At 43.0% G+C, this 14,507-nt stretch overlaps 2 protein-coding genes across 5 annotated transcripts; one reads left to right on the top strand and one right to left on the bottom strand.

Moving 5' to 3' along the window:
* The first annotated feature begins 87 nt into the window (after positions 1-87).
* On the top strand, positions 88-10,731 carry gyg2 (glycogenin 2). Of its 4 annotated transcripts, XM_034289614.1 has the most exons (10): positions 88-526; positions 828-966; positions 1,285-1,459; positions 1,898-2,060; positions 2,231-2,357; positions 2,510-3,113; positions 4,445-4,579; positions 4,997-5,143; positions 9,714-9,717; positions 9,794-9,907. In XM_034289614.1, the coding sequence occupies exons 1-10, from the start codon at positions 490-492 to the stop codon at positions 9,811-9,813; spliced, it is 1,551 nt and encodes a 516-aa protein (XP_034145505.1). In that variant the 5' UTR covers positions 88-489; the 3' UTR covers positions 9,814-9,907. The 4 variants fall into 4 exon arrangements, with proteins under 4 accessions (XP_034145505.1, XP_028972366.2, XP_028972367.2 ...); XM_029116533.2 differs by lacking the exon at positions 9,714-9,717 and having other exon boundaries at positions 9,798-10,731; XM_029116534.2 differs by lacking the exon at positions 9,714-9,717 and having other exon boundaries at positions 9,794-10,015.
* Positions 10,732-12,864: 2,133 nt separating this feature from the next.
* On the bottom strand, positions 12,865-13,798 carry c22h10orf53 (chromosome 22 C10orf53 homolog). Its single transcript, XM_010890996.3, has 3 exons — positions 13,624-13,798; positions 13,349-13,468; positions 12,865-12,929 (listed from the first exon to the last, which is right to left on the bottom strand). Exons 1-3 carry the CDS (start codon positions 13,715-13,717, stop codon positions 12,865-12,867), a joined length of 279 nt encoding a protein of 92 aa, XP_010889298.2. The 5' UTR covers positions 13,718-13,798.
* Between the last annotated feature and the right edge of the window lie 709 nt (positions 13,799-14,507).

The raw sequence follows: 14,507 nt of genomic DNA, 5'->3' as shown, positions 1-14,507 counted from the left end.
TCTAAGTGGGTGGACTGGTCTAGGTCCAGTTAATTGCACAACACAGATCTGTAGGTTTGCGTATTAGTTCAATGACCAGTGACACATGACCGAGAAAAACTCAAACACTGATTTGCTTTTGCTTTTTTCTCTTGCGTACGTGCTTCTGATGTAGCTATCGGCGTAGAAAAAAAAGTAGTTGTGTGTGTTTAGAAAAGAACAACTGCCACAGTACAATAGATTTTTATAAACCCCATCAAAAGGGCTGGGGAATATTTTGTATTTACAATTCCGGAGCCACTATTTTTGAGTCTGACTGTTACTTTTTTGGAGTCGCTTGATGTGGCACTACAGGATCATTAACATATTGGAGTTTCACTTTAGTGGAAACCTCAATTTAATAAAATTCCTCTTCTTGGACCTCTGCTCCAGCTACAAGTAAAGTGCAAGCCCATCCATCAACTCCACGCTTTTACTATTGTCACTTTCAACGCTGCCTGAAGTTTTTCCATGCGTTCAGAGGATTCTCTGTCACACGCCATGCCAGGTAGGTGTCATTGTTATATCATAACCATTTAATGTAACACACAAGTGTCAAGGAGATTGAGATCGCTCTCTTGCACCCTAATAAGGGGAGAAACAAGTGACTCCAGGAACTAAGTTGGGGAATTGACTGACGTCTAGAATTTTTGACAGCAGACGCTGATCTTAGTCTTTAGAAAGGTCCTTATTGTTAGTATTTCAAGAAACCACAATAAACTACCCAGGCCTATACACGTAGAAAATCCAATGATTCTAATTATGATTATATTTGTCTAATTCCCTCTACTTCCATGATATCCATATAGCTGACCAGGCCTTTGTCACCATGGCCACCACCGACAGCTACTGCATGGGCGCTCTGGTCGTGGGTCAGTGTTTACGACGGCACGGGACCACGCGGCGGACTGTTGTGATGGTCTCTCCGAACGTTTCTAGTCAGGCACGGTGAGACGGCGGTCCCTATCTGCGTCTCAGTGAAAAATGTATAAGGGACATCACTGATCGTAATGGAGGGAGAGCCATAACCGGTCTCAAGTGAAGTTACATGTCTGTGAATAAATGTTATCAGATAAAATGCTGCATATTGTTTATGATCAGTAAAGGGGGGGTGAAGAATTTCATTACATTTCCATACACAGTCACGGAAATATGAGAACCAATACGGGCGTCTTTCGCAGTCCCTTAGTTTGAATCTACTGTTTTACACAGGTCCTCACAAATGTGATTGCGGATGCACTATATCTCCTGTGTTCCTCCCCACAGAGATGCCCTTGGCCATGTGTTTGACCAGGTCCTGGTAGTGGACCTCCTGGACAGTGGGGACCGGACACACTTGTACTGGCTGAGACGACCAGAACTGGGGGTCACTTTCACCAAGTTCCACTGTTGGACTCTCACCCAGTACAGTAAATGTGTATTCCTGGATGCAGACACGCTTGTGAGTTCCCACAATGGTCTCACAACAACACAGTTTACAGAGAGATGTGGTCCTTCCAAAAAAAAAAAAAAAAAGGATACATTTGTTTTTGAACCGAAGAACCAATCGCACAGCTACGCAAGATGGGCGTGTATGTTTTGACTGTCATGGGCGAGTAAACAAAGGCTTATCTGCATGTCACAGCACCATGCGGAAAGTGCAACTGCCAAGGGGAAACTCAGAATGAGCACATTCTGCACAGCTAGGAACCGAACAGGAGAGCAGACAGTTCCATCGAATTGGTCGTCTAAGAACTTGAACTTTATCAATATATATATATATTGGTGCACTAATTGTTTCTTGCTGACTTTTCCAGACCTGGGCTTTGAAAAATGCTTGGGCTAATATCAGGTTTACTAACTTGGTGTTTGCTGTTGACCTTTAACCTTTGGCCTGTAGGTGCTGTGTAACGTGGATGAGCTGTTTGAGCGTGAGGAACTATCCGCAGCCCCGGACCCTGGCTGGCCGGACTGTTTTAACTCGGGGGTGTTTGTGTTCAGGCCCTCTCTGGACACCCATGTCAGGCTGCTGGAGCACGCACGCCAATACGGCAGCTTCGACGGTCAGCTTCATTTCCACATTCCAGTTGAACTTTTCACCCTAACCTCAACCCTGACCGTCACTTCATGCTCACATCCCGGTTTAACCCTAACCCTCACCGTAACCTCCTGTGAATATACATTGACACGTCCTTAGCTGACAGTCATTAATGTAGGCTCTCTCTGTTGATAGGTGGAGACCAGGGCCTCTTAAACACATTCTTCAGTGACTGGGCTATTAGAGACATCAGAAAACACCTTCCTTTTGTGTACAACCTCAGTGCCAACGCAATCTACACCTATCTACCTGCTTTTCAAGAGTAAGTGTTGTTTAAATATTCTAGGTTTTTTTCAGTAAATTCTCCAGTTTCACAGATTGAAAGTCAAATCTTGATGACCACCCTGACCCGACCTTACTATTGTTTTGATTACCAGATGTTGACCGCATTTGTAATATCCTGGTCCTACACAGATATGGTCACAATGCCAAGATTGTCCACTTCCTGGGTTTGGTTAAGCCATGGAATCTACGTTCTAACTCACAGACCAATCAGCTCATCAACATCCACCTGGAAGAGTTTGTTTACCAGTGGTGGACGGAGTACTCTTACACACTCCTCCTTATAAAGAATAAGTGGCCTAAAGAACCTGCTGGGCCAACGCAACCTTCTGTTCCAGTGCAGCCTTCGGTACCAATGCAACCTGCTGTTCCAGTTCAGCCTTCGGTACCAATGCAACATGCTGTTCCAGTGCAGCCTTCGGTACCAATGCAACCTGCTGTTCCAGTGCAGCCTTCGGTACCAATGCAACCTGCTGTTCCAGTTCAGCCTTCGGTACCAATGCAACATGCTGTTCCAGTGCAGCCTTCGGTACCAATGCAACCTGCTGTTCCAGTGCAGCCTTCAGTACCAATGCAACCTTCAGTACCAATGCAACCTTCTGATCCAGTGCAACCTGCTGTACCAATGCACCCTTCTGATCCAGTGCACCCTTCTGATCCAGTGCTCCCTTCTGATCCAGTGCACCCTTCTGATCCAGTTCAACTTGCAGGGCTTGCAGGGCCAATGCAACAACATGTAAAAGCCTGTAAAATTTACTAATGTATTTTTACAGTTATTTTTAATGTCTGAACTCGGTAACAAAGCCACTAACCCCCTAATCAGGAAACGTGTTTGGAAGAACCTTTTGAGGTTAGAAAATTTCCCACACCACTGTAAAGTATTTTCAGATTGGAGAAGTGGTTTATTGGAGGCGTGGCTTTAATACTTTGACCAATGGTTAGTGTCAATACCATTCCAGTTCAAGTACAATATTTATGCATATATTCTAAAATAATGTTATTAACATGTTTGATTACTACAGGGCTTGCCCGCTCGGTCCCTTCTTTCTTATTGTGGTTATATTCCATTAATTTTACCCTGCTTATAATGCTTTCAAATGTTAAATAGGTACAAACATCTCTCTGGTGAAACAATTTTTAACGAATGTTTAAAAAAGGTATAATCATTTTGTAACCATCCTCTTCCTGTTTTGATTTTGAATTGGAAACAATTGAATGAATGATTGACTTACAATAAGAAAGTTTGTACCTACATTATTTAACTTCTGGAGGCAATTTTGTTGGAATGGTTATGGGAAAATTGTGTGCCGAGCCTTACAGCGACAGCTTTACTCACTTGGGAATTTCTGGAAAACCCTATTCACCTGTAGGTCAACTAGTGTCATTGGAGCAATATCTGTCAATACCTCAAAATTAACATGCAATGAAAAAAAAAAAAACACATGAATGGGAATAACCTTTACATGAGTGAGTGGTCAAAAAGATATTCCTTAAAACCACACCCCTAACAAGGCACACCTCCAAAACAGATTTCCTTTTTAACCAGTAAAGATTCTTCCAAAAACCTCTCAGTTATCCAAAGGTGTAAATATGACCAGCTGTCAAGTAATGTTTCCTTGAGGAATTCCAATTGGCTCATTCATCCCCTCTCAACCCCCTGTGACTGTTCTCCAGTTTGTTGCCATAAATGGGAAAAGTTCTCAGTCAACTTACCTGGTAAAATAATGATGAATAATTATAAGATTGAACAAAGTGTAAATGCCTTACGAGGCAATTCTATCGACTACAAATGCAGTTTCATCAACTTCATGCTAACATAGTGAATCATAGCAGTGTATAACATCTGTTAAATATTTTCGTTAAATATTTGCTTATGACAGACTGCGTAGTTATACTAGAAGGCAATCATACATCCATAGAGAATGTGCCTTCTCAGGTCTGTTGTTCTGTATGCATGTCACGGAGAGAGCGGAGTCCAGTACCTACAGTGTTCCCCATTCTACACATGGTAAGCCTTCACACCTAAAGTGGTTCTGAACCTTACACCCCGTCACTCTTCTTTCACAGAGCCAGGAAATGCAAGAGAAGCCAGAGGCGAGGGAGGACCCGGTGTCGTTTATAGAGGACCTCACCGAGTCATTACTCAGTGAAGCCACTCTTTTCACAGGCATACCTGGTCCACCGACACAGTCCAGGGAGACGGTGAGTCTGTAGTGAAAGGCTGCAAATCGAGTGTGTCAGTGCACCGTCCATTCACTATGATTATTAATTAGTTATGACCTGAGGTTTCCGAGGGATTTTGGGAGTGTAATAGGCATGCTTGGTCTGTCTGATTAATTCAGAGAAATCTTTAACCTTGTACCGATTAGGAATTCATTATTCTTGTAAGCTTGGGGGATTTAGCTCATTGGGTAAAAATGTACGGACAAAACCGTGTCTCGGTGGCACACCTTCGGCTGTGGCTCTAGAGGCTGTGCACAACTCATCGGTTTACTTACACGTCATTGGAGGGAACCGTGTGATGGAACACTGAAACAGAACGAGCCTCGTAGTGGTCTGGCTGTCTCTATGGTGTTGTTCTCATCCAACAAATGTGTTGGTATGGTTCCCCTCCTACAGCATGGCCAACCTGAGGATGTAGTCCCCTTGGAGGAGAGAGGAGCCAGAGTCAGTGCATCTTACCAGGACCCACCTGGATCCAGTGAGGAGGGGTCAGAGTTAACCGAGATGGCCCACAACATCATGGCAGACCATGACACAGAGCCTGTACGTTACCGGTGCTCATTAACAGATATTTGCAGCCGACTTTTAGCAACGGAATGACTATCTATTATTTCAGTTCGATACAAAGCCGATAATCAATGGCAAGGACGTCCTAACTCGTAGCAACTCCACCTGCTGGCGTATAGTATAATTACAAGATTTTGTAGTGAAGACGAGAGACCAAACATCAAGAGATCTCGCTTCAATTCCCTTCACCCCCCTTTTGCAGTACTGTAGTAATTTAGCGACACACACAGTGACGTTTTTATATGTAAAGAATTGGTGGGGCACAAACCATTTCAAAATATAGGATATATACCAGTAGAGCTACAAAACTCCCTCTTGCTACTGATGTGTTTATTTAACACATCAACAAACAGCGTGGCTCCACAAAACACTTTTAACGACAGAGCGGCTTGATTCTACCAGGTGTTGTAGTACACATACTGGAGAGAGAGAGAGACCTTCTTGTGTAATTGCTCTCCTCTCTCTCACACATTTAAAATTACCACTGTCACATTTACAAACCTAAATTAGGAATGTAACCAGGCTCAGAACCAATGTGCCTACAGGGCCATACGCGCACAGCAATGAGCTCAACACCACTGAAGGCCACAACGAAGCGGAAAGACAACTTTTTAGGGATACAGATCCATTCTATGACAACAACCTTAATAGATAAGCATGGACACACTGACACTCGTCACCATCTACAGTGGGGAGAACAAGTATTTAGTCAGCCACCAATTGTCCAAGTTCTCCCACTTAAAAATATGAGAGAGGCCTGTAATTTTCATCATAGGTACACTTCAACTATGAGAGACAAAATGATAAAATCACATTGTAGGATTTTTTATGAATTTATCGGTAAATTCCTCGGTAAAATAAGTATTTGGTCACCTACAAACAAGCAAGATTTATGACTCTCACAGACCTGTAACTTCTTCTTTAAGAGGCTCCTCTGTCCTCCACTCGTTACCTGTATTAATGGCACCTGTTTGAACTTGTTATCAGTATAAAAGACACCTGTCCACAACCTCAAACAGTCACACTCCAAACTCCACTATGGCCAAGACCAAAGAGCTGTCAAAGGACACCAGAAATAAAATTGTAGACCTGCACCAGGCTGGGAAGACTGAATCTGCAATAGGTAAGCAGCTTGGTGCGAAGAAATCAACTGTGGGAGCAATTATAAGAAAATGGAAGACATACAAGACCACTGATAATCTCCCTCGATCCAGGGCTCCATGCAAGATCTCACCCCGTGGGGTCAAAATGATCACAAGAACGGTGAGCAAAAATCCCAGAACCACACGGGGGGACCTAGTGAATGACCTGCAGAGAGCTGGGACCAAAGTAACAAAGGCTACCATCAGTAACACACTACGCCACCAGGGACTCAAATCCTGCAGTGCCAGACGTGTCCCCCTGCTTAAGCCAGGCCCATCTGAGGTTTGCTAGAGAGCATTTGGATGGTCCAGAAGAGGACTGGGAGAATGTCATATGGTCAGATAAAACCAAAATAGAACGTTTTGGTAAAAACTCAACTCGTTGTGTTTGGATGCTGAGCTGCATCCAAAGAACACCATACCTACTGTGAAACATGGGGGTGGAAACATCATGCTTTGGGGCTGTTTTTCTGCAAAGGGACCAGGACGACTGATCCGTGTAAAGGAAAGAATGAATGGGGCCATGTATCGTGAGATTTTGAGTGAAAACCTCCTTCCATCAGCAAGGGCATTGAAGATGAAACGTGGCTGGGTCTTTCAGCATGACAATGATCCCAAACACACCGCCCGGGCAACGAAGGAGTGGCTTCATAAGAAGCATTTCAAGGTCCTGGAGTGGCCTAGCCAGTCACCAGATCTCAACCCCATTGAAAATCTTTGGAGGGAGTTGAAAGTCTGTGTTGCCCAGCGACAGCCCCAAAACATCACTGCTCTAGAGGAGATCTGCATGGAGGAATGGGCCAAAATACCAGCAACAGTGTGTGAAAACCTTGTGAAGACATTGCCAACAAAGGGTTTATAACAAAGTATTGAGATTAACTTTTGTTATTGACCAAATAATTATTTTCCACCATAATTCTCATTTTGTCTCTCATAGTTGAAGTGTACCTATGATGACAATTACAGGCCTCTCTCATCTTTTTAAGTGGGAGAACTTGCACAATTGGTGGCTGACTAAATACTTTTTTGCCCCACTGTATATCAATCGATCCAGCACAAAAATATGACCAATGCACGGACCAGCACTACAAAGCCAGGATGATAAAATATGCTTTCAATCACCAAGGCTGAGGGCTCATTTGAAGAGAAAGGTGGCACGGCGGTTCTTCCTCTGGGCAAACTTTTCGATGACTTTGGGAATTAAGTCATGTAGCTGCTGAATCAGCTGGCTTTCAATGGACAACATGGCCAATGCGTTGAATCGCGGCAGTCCCATGGTATTGCGAGTGAAAAGTTCCTCTCTGACTCGGATGTCGTGATAGGTGTTGTTATGATAATTTTCAGCAGAGTGACGGTCTCAGCAAATGCCTCCTCTAGGTTGTTCTCATGGATGGATCTTAACAGAGATAGGGTCGTCTTACCAGTGTGAAGCTCAGTGTGCCGGTACAGAGTGGTCAGCTCAGACATAAACTTTCCTCGTTTCCTAGAGGCCATAGTTTCACCGCACAGTCAAGCTCAGATGTAGGGAATGACAGGACAATTTGTGGGAAGAGCGAGCTGTCAACCAGTTTGGCAGCGATCAGGTGGTCACTTTGTGAAAACCTCTGCTCCACCTGAGAGATGACAGTGTCGCATGCTTCCTTCATCACCGACGCTGTGTTGGTTACTCGTCGGCCTGGCTCGTCTGTTCCATCGTGAACGGTGGCAGCCCATTCATCAGTTTTCTTCCGCATATTCTGGACATTCTCCTTGAAACAGGTTTTTGAGTGTTGTATAAAACATCAACTTCTGGCATAAGGAAGAAAAATAATTCCAGCAGCTGCAGAAAGGCTCGGTCCCGGAGTTTTTTTGACAGGCCGTATACCTCTTTTATGGTGGCCTCATCCCATCCTGGTTGTGTGCGTATGTCCTGCATACAAAGGAGCAGCGCAGCGCGGTTTTCCCAGACTGCATTGACAGTTCCATCGTACAGCGGGTGGCCTTTGAATGCGTCTAGAGAGGCCAAGTCCAGTCTTATCTTTGACTTCCACAAACTCCAAAAACCTCTCTGTCACTGTATTGTCAGGCAACATGTATCACAACACAACCACCATTTGGGATTTACAGGAGACATCAGTCATCTCATCTGCCTGTATGGCAACAAATGATGTCTCTTCCACTATCTCCTCCCTGTACACTTCATAAATACAGTCTAACGTTTTGTACAGTGCTGGATGTCCCTTTGAAGATGGGCTGAGCGTCATAGTGCCTCTGAAGTCTCGAAAATGCATCTGAATATTCCAGGATTCAGGGAGTCCACCGACTCGTCGTGCCCTGCAGTGCGGTTTCACATTTTCCACACAGTTTAATACGTTATGATCCGACTGAGAACGTACCTGTTTTCCTCCACCTGTTTGTTATGCTGCTCAATGGAGCGCCTGTATGCACTGTCAACTTGGGCTGTGACATTTACCCTTCCAAGAAAGCCCAATTTCACAGCATTGTCCAGATGACTGCTGCTCTCATGTTTTGCAATCCTTTCAGAAAGATGTTCAAAATCTTTGTAACCAGTCCTCGACCAAGTACCATCTCCACCAAATAGCAGACATGGAAAACAGAAGAGTGCCTTCCTTTGTATGCTAACCGTTAGCCTCTTTTTCTTAAAAAACCACTTCACGTTAAACCTGTGGTTACTTTTACCAGCAGTTTGAGTGATGACAATATCCTGTGACTGATGGGCACCAAGTCGCTTTACTTCAAGTTTCTCCTCCAAATTAAGGGTTTCAAACTGGTGCTCGAGTATGAAATCCACTTTACTCATTTCCTGAAATGATCTGGCGTTTGTGAAGCTAACAAGCTAGCTAAGACAATCTACCCTCCTCGCTCTTCTTGCCAACTAATGTTGGCGCCAGACAGAGAGACAGCCAATCAGGTCTGAAATACGAAATTACGCTGTAGTGGGGCTACCGGCTGTTAGCCCCATTTGGCATAAAATTTGTGTGATCTACATTTATCACACTAACATTCTGAGCATATTTTCACACGTACAATGTACATTGCATTGTGAGAGAGGGGCTAGCCCCACATTTACGCTTAGCCTATGGCTTACTACTGCGAACTCGAATCAGCAGAACGCAGTCTGAAGCAGCAAGGCAGGGACATATGAACATGAAATAAAATCATAACACAAATGATATGCAATTTAGGAAGATGCTATATTCATAGATAATAAATTATAGGAAGTAATCTTATAAAAATAAAAATAACAATTTTGTTGCAGTTCTTTCTTTTGAGAACAGGCGTATATGCATGTCGCATTATTCTAATAACGGACAGAGACACCTTTCTTTCTTGGTTATATCTAACATCAGTTATCATCTTCGTTGTACATCTGTAATACAATCTTTTTGTTTCTTCTGTTTCAGCTTTGTAAGTATAATGATCATGGTTATTTTTATGGATATTGGTTATTTCCTGAAGTAACTGTTGGTCATTTTCCTTGAAGACAGAGACAGAGGGGCATGATCTGGATCGGCGCAGGCAGTGGGAGCTCGGCCATGTTGACTACCTGGGCAAAGACGCCTTCGACAATATTCAGAAAAAACTTGACAGGTTTTTGGATTCGTAGTCTGTGTGGTAATACACTTAAGGACCGTAAAGCAAGGTTGATTTTTTTTTATACGTGTTCTATCTACAGTTTAGGCCGCCACACCTTTGTTTTCTTTTTGTTTACTTATGTAGTCGAGCAATAATCAACTTGGTTACACATATGATTTAACAAAAACAAAAAATAATCTGGTTGAAATGTTTTCCTTATTTGACTATTCTGCTGAAAATCTGTGGGACACATGAACATGGTCGCAATGCTGCCACTAGAGGACACTGTGGCATTTCAAATGAAGCACAGTTCTTGAAAAAAGTGAGTAATCCGCCCTATCGGGTTCAGGGCACATTCCTGCAGTGGGCAGCTGTTGAGTTCAGAGGTGGAATATGCAGTGGTTTTCAACCCTCTCTTGGAGAGCCATAGCCATTTCCTTGTATTATATATATTCCAATGGTGACACTGGAATCGACTTGTCTACAAAGTGTCAAACCCTGTGACTCCAGTTCAGGGCTACAACAACACTGTCTGAAGTCATGGGGTCAGCCCCCCGGGGGAAAGGATTGAAAACCATTGAATGTGGCATAGGAGATAACTTCTGTTTGACTTCACATGAAACAAGACTACTGTGGAGTTTTTAATCCCCACGCTACACTAGAGTGCATACCAGCTAATTTCTGTATGATGTGTTTGAACAATGGTAGGTCCCATATTGACAGAAGTGAAGCAACAGGTAGCAGCCAAGATAGATTAGAATTATGCTTTTTTTATTTTTACTGTAATTAAAAGTCAGCACTTTCATTTGAAGCAGTATAAAAAAAATACTGATGACAATCATATCCTCTGTTTGCATTTGAATTCCTTTGTATCCATTTCTTTGGGCCTATTTCATTTTCTGCATGCTCGATGTGGGCAGGTAGCCTACCTAATTAATCCCGGAGAACAATACATCCTTCGTTGCTAGGCATTTAAATCAAAAAGAAAAACGTTATGCAGCATATGTTCGCAATGTTTGATAGTCCCTGCGACTTCACCAGACTGACGATGTGTCTGTGGCCCTAAACCTCAGACTCTTCAGTCATTTCATCGGACTGCTCTCCGTGGTGTCGAATATCAGACGATGCTGCTGTTCTTGAGGATCCCAATTCTCGAGTGGCTTTGTCAAATTTTTTGGTTACACACCATCTGAAGAGTCAAAATTAGCGACCGTTGACGCTCTACATATGTTCACACTATCGGAAAACGAAAAGACGACAACAGCAACAACGTTTGCTAAGGTTAGGGTTAGAATGAGTGTTAGGCAAAGGGTTAATGATTGGATAAGGTTAGGGTTAGTGTTAATATAGTTCATAGAAATGTTATTGATAGTCTGTAGATAAAGCATTCACCGATTGACTACTTCAACAAAGCGTTGCCGTACGTTTGCCTTCAGACTGCTATCCATAGAGAATGTTGTTCGAACGGTATTCCTATATAGGCTTGTGCGCCACTATTTTTCTAGAAGAAGGTGTTATTGATAACACATAGGGTGAGGAGTCATCAGGTCAATACACAGCAGTGACTAATATCCCAGAAGACTCTGGTCCTTTACGTCTTTCCATTTGAATGACAGTAGCAGCCTTATCCACTTTTAAGGCTGCACTTCCATTCACTAATCAGCCTGGCCTTTTATCATTCAAGAGGCCCCAGCTGGCGGTTTTCCCCCAGCAGTTATTCCATAGCCCTGACATCACAGTGAACCTCCTGAGGAATTTCACTACTGACTTGAGTGGTTTATTTGCTTCGACAGTCTCTTCTGTGAGACACCCGGATGTTTTCTCACACCAAAGCCGTCAGGTAGTTTAACTGCTCTGTTCACCCAGCGAGGGCCGTCAGACGGCGACCCAGTGGGTGGTGGAGTGTGGAGAAAAATCTGGTCTACATTTCAGTTTGTTTTCCATTTGTTTACTCCCGTGTTCCTGTTTTTCAGCAGTAGGCGCTTCCTGCTTTCCCGAACGGCTCCCTATGGCTCTGCATCCGTGGGTTCTGGTCAAAAGATATCCCCTCCTGTTTCGGGTTAACTTTAGGTGTTCAATGTTGAGGTCAGAGTTGGGTATAATATGATTTTGAATGAGAGTACTTTTTCGGGTAGCAAAATCTGGATACTAAAATGCCTGGATTGCATTGATATGAATGATACCAGTACCCGCAACAGAATGGGCCACGGGGCACTTATAAGCACCCCCATATGTTTGTGGTCGACTCTGAACCTAACCTCAGGGACAGCGTCCCAAATGACACCTTTTATAAGTGCTTTATTATTGTTGATTGGCCAGAGCTTTGGTCAAATGAGGTGCACTATCGAGGGGGCCATTTTGGACGCAGGCAGACCTTGTCTGTGTGGCATTTGGTTGCATGACTGCTCCAGATCCGCTTACGATGCAAAGTCGCTCTGCTAATTTGATCTGTGGTTTGACCAATAGAGTACGTTTCTAATAGTGCACAATCCGCCCATAAGGCTAATTGAGAGGGAATTGCACAAGTAATCATTTTCAGATGAGAGACCGCAGGCAGCAGATGTACAGTAAGAACAGCAGTTTGCCAAAAGTTAAGAGAAAGACTTAAGACTTGAGTTAAACTTGCCAGGAGCATTAAAGAAATATTATTGTTGCTGTGATCCATCTATTTCTGTTTGGAACCCGGTCCTGCACCTCCACTTTCACAAAATGACTTCACATATCCCAAATTTACTCCGCTGTTGTTATTTACCCAATCAAAAAACACGCAATTCAATATCTGGGTCACAAGGGTATCATTTAACAAGATTTGGATCAGACTTGATGCTACAAACAATTGATGTTAGAGACTGTAATGGTGTGTTGCTATGATACACTGAGAACACAAATGTCTGTGTGGCTGTGTTTCATTCCACGTTTAGGTTAGCCTAGTTTTATACCCGTGAAGAATCTCTGGGCAGAGTGAGGGAGTGGCCTATCTCAGTATGCATTCTTCACAGCAGTGATGGCCTCCTTGCACAGGGGATCCAGTTTCCCATCTCCTCCTGTGGAAGATAGAATATCTATGAACCCCCCCCCCATATCACTGCACCCCCCCCTGCTATATCACTGAACCCCCCATATCACTGGCAATATCACAGTTTCATAATCAGTATCACATCTGATTCACAAGAAACCTTTGTGGCCTTTTATTTATTCATTAAAGGCTCAAGAATTCACGGTTTACACAGGTGGGATAATTCATAAACCTTCTTGGACTGATTATCAGTGACTGATAATCTATTTCAATAGCCTTCTATGAAGATGGCTCTAAAATGTGTTTACATAGATGATGTCACAATCATCAAATGGATAAAGGTCTGGTTTAGTCCATTTAATTTTGCTTACAATGTGACTTTATAAAACAACGCATTAGTCGTCATTCTGTACAAGCACATGCAGTATCTGACTACAGGGAACTTACCAAACTCCAGCATTTTTATGCTGCATGTATATACACACTCTCCATTGGCCACAAGTTCCACTATGTTCCAGTCAGATGTTTTCTCCAGGATAGTTTGATACCCACACACTTGTAATGCAGCTGGGAGAGTTAACGCATGGATATGTCTCATTATTGGAAATAAAGAAACGTGTAAATTGCTCTTCATCTGTATTAAAGGCACTAAAAATGAAGCAGGTCACCCTGCAACACTGCAATACAGTATGCGCAGTATTGAACCTAGTCAAGGCTATTACCTTGTAGGCCATTCAGACGGAACGTTCTGTGGTCCACGATTCCACACGATTCGAATGGCCCGTAGCGCACGATAACCAGTGAACGTCCAGGCATTACGATCGCTGGCAACGACTCAATTAAAAACCTAGAATGTTCAACGTTTGTTTACAGAGCTAAGCCCCTAGCGACGGAATGCACGCGTCATCTCCGAGGAAGTAACTGACTGATTTGTTGTGACCTCATTGTAATGAAAAAATTTAAATAAAATAAATATACTGCCAGAAATCATTTATAAAATCATAGCACACTAAACAGATTTAAGTGTGCGTTACGGTATCAGAGTTACCGACTGCCTGTATATCTTCTTTAGTGTAATTTGTTACGTTAAGTAAGGTAACGTCACGTTACCAAATTATAGCGGTCAATAACGTGAAAAAGTACGCAGCTATACCACCTGGAAAGTTAAAATAAATGTTTTGCATATTTGGACATTCCAACCACATTGACAGTAAAACCCAATTCAGTAAATCAAACTCTCTTTTTGCATTGAAACCAATGAATAAAAACGTTCTCAGAAAAAGTTAGTACACCCTAGCTTTACTATTACACACAATGGCTAGAATTAGAATCAGTTACACCAAAACAGCAATGAACTGAAAATCATTAGACTTGGGAGGCTCCAGCCTTCCATAAGATGAAAAAATTGCTGTGGTTTGGTATTAACCATGGGTGTGTGTGGATCACCAGGTCAGGGCAGGGCAAGATCAAGACATATGAGAGGTCCTCAGAAGAAAGATTTGATGTCTATGAAGCACAAATCACCACATAAATGACATGGTACATAATGTTCAGGGACCCAATTTCACTCGACAGGGCCACTTTAACAGCCAGTGGGATTAATAAC

The sequence above is a fragment of the Esox lucius genome, chromosome 22 (genome assembly GCF_011004845.1).
Source record: "Esox lucius isolate fEsoLuc1 chromosome 22, fEsoLuc1.pri, whole genome shotgun sequence".
Lineage (NCBI taxonomy): Eukaryota > Metazoa > Chordata > Actinopteri > Esociformes > Esocidae > Esox > Esox lucius.
The sequence above is the reverse complement of the archived record's forward strand: the minus strand, read 5'-3'. Positions and strand labels throughout refer to the sequence as shown.

What these genes read in the sequence shown, in the direction of transcription:
- gyg2 (XM_029116533.2), top strand. Translation starts at nt 490, where the DNA reads ATGCGTTCAGAGGATTCTCTGTCACACGCCATGCCAG. An exon ending in TCTGTCACACGCCATGCCAG is followed by an intron (nt 527 to 827) that starts GTAGGTGTCATT and finishes ATATCCATATAG; the next exon opens with CTGACCAGGCCTTTGTCACC. An exon ending in AACGTTTCTAGTCAGGCACG is followed by an intron (nt 967 to 1,284) that starts GTGAGACGGCGG and finishes TCCTCCCCACAG; the next exon opens with AGATGCCCTTGGCCATGTGT.
- c22h10orf53 (XM_010890996.3), bottom strand. Translation starts at nt 13,717, where the DNA reads ATGCCTGGACGTTCACTGGTTATCGTGCGCTACGGGCCATTCGAATCG. An exon ending in CCGTCTGAATGGCCTACAAG is followed by an intron (nt 13,469 to 13,623) that starts GTAATAGCCTTG and finishes TAACTCTCCCAG; the next exon opens with CTGCATTACAAGTGTGTGGG. An exon ending in CATAAAAATGCTGGAGTTTG is followed by an intron (nt 12,930 to 13,348) that starts GTAAGTTCCCTG and finishes TATCTTCCACAG; the next exon opens with GAGGAGATGGGAAACTGGAT.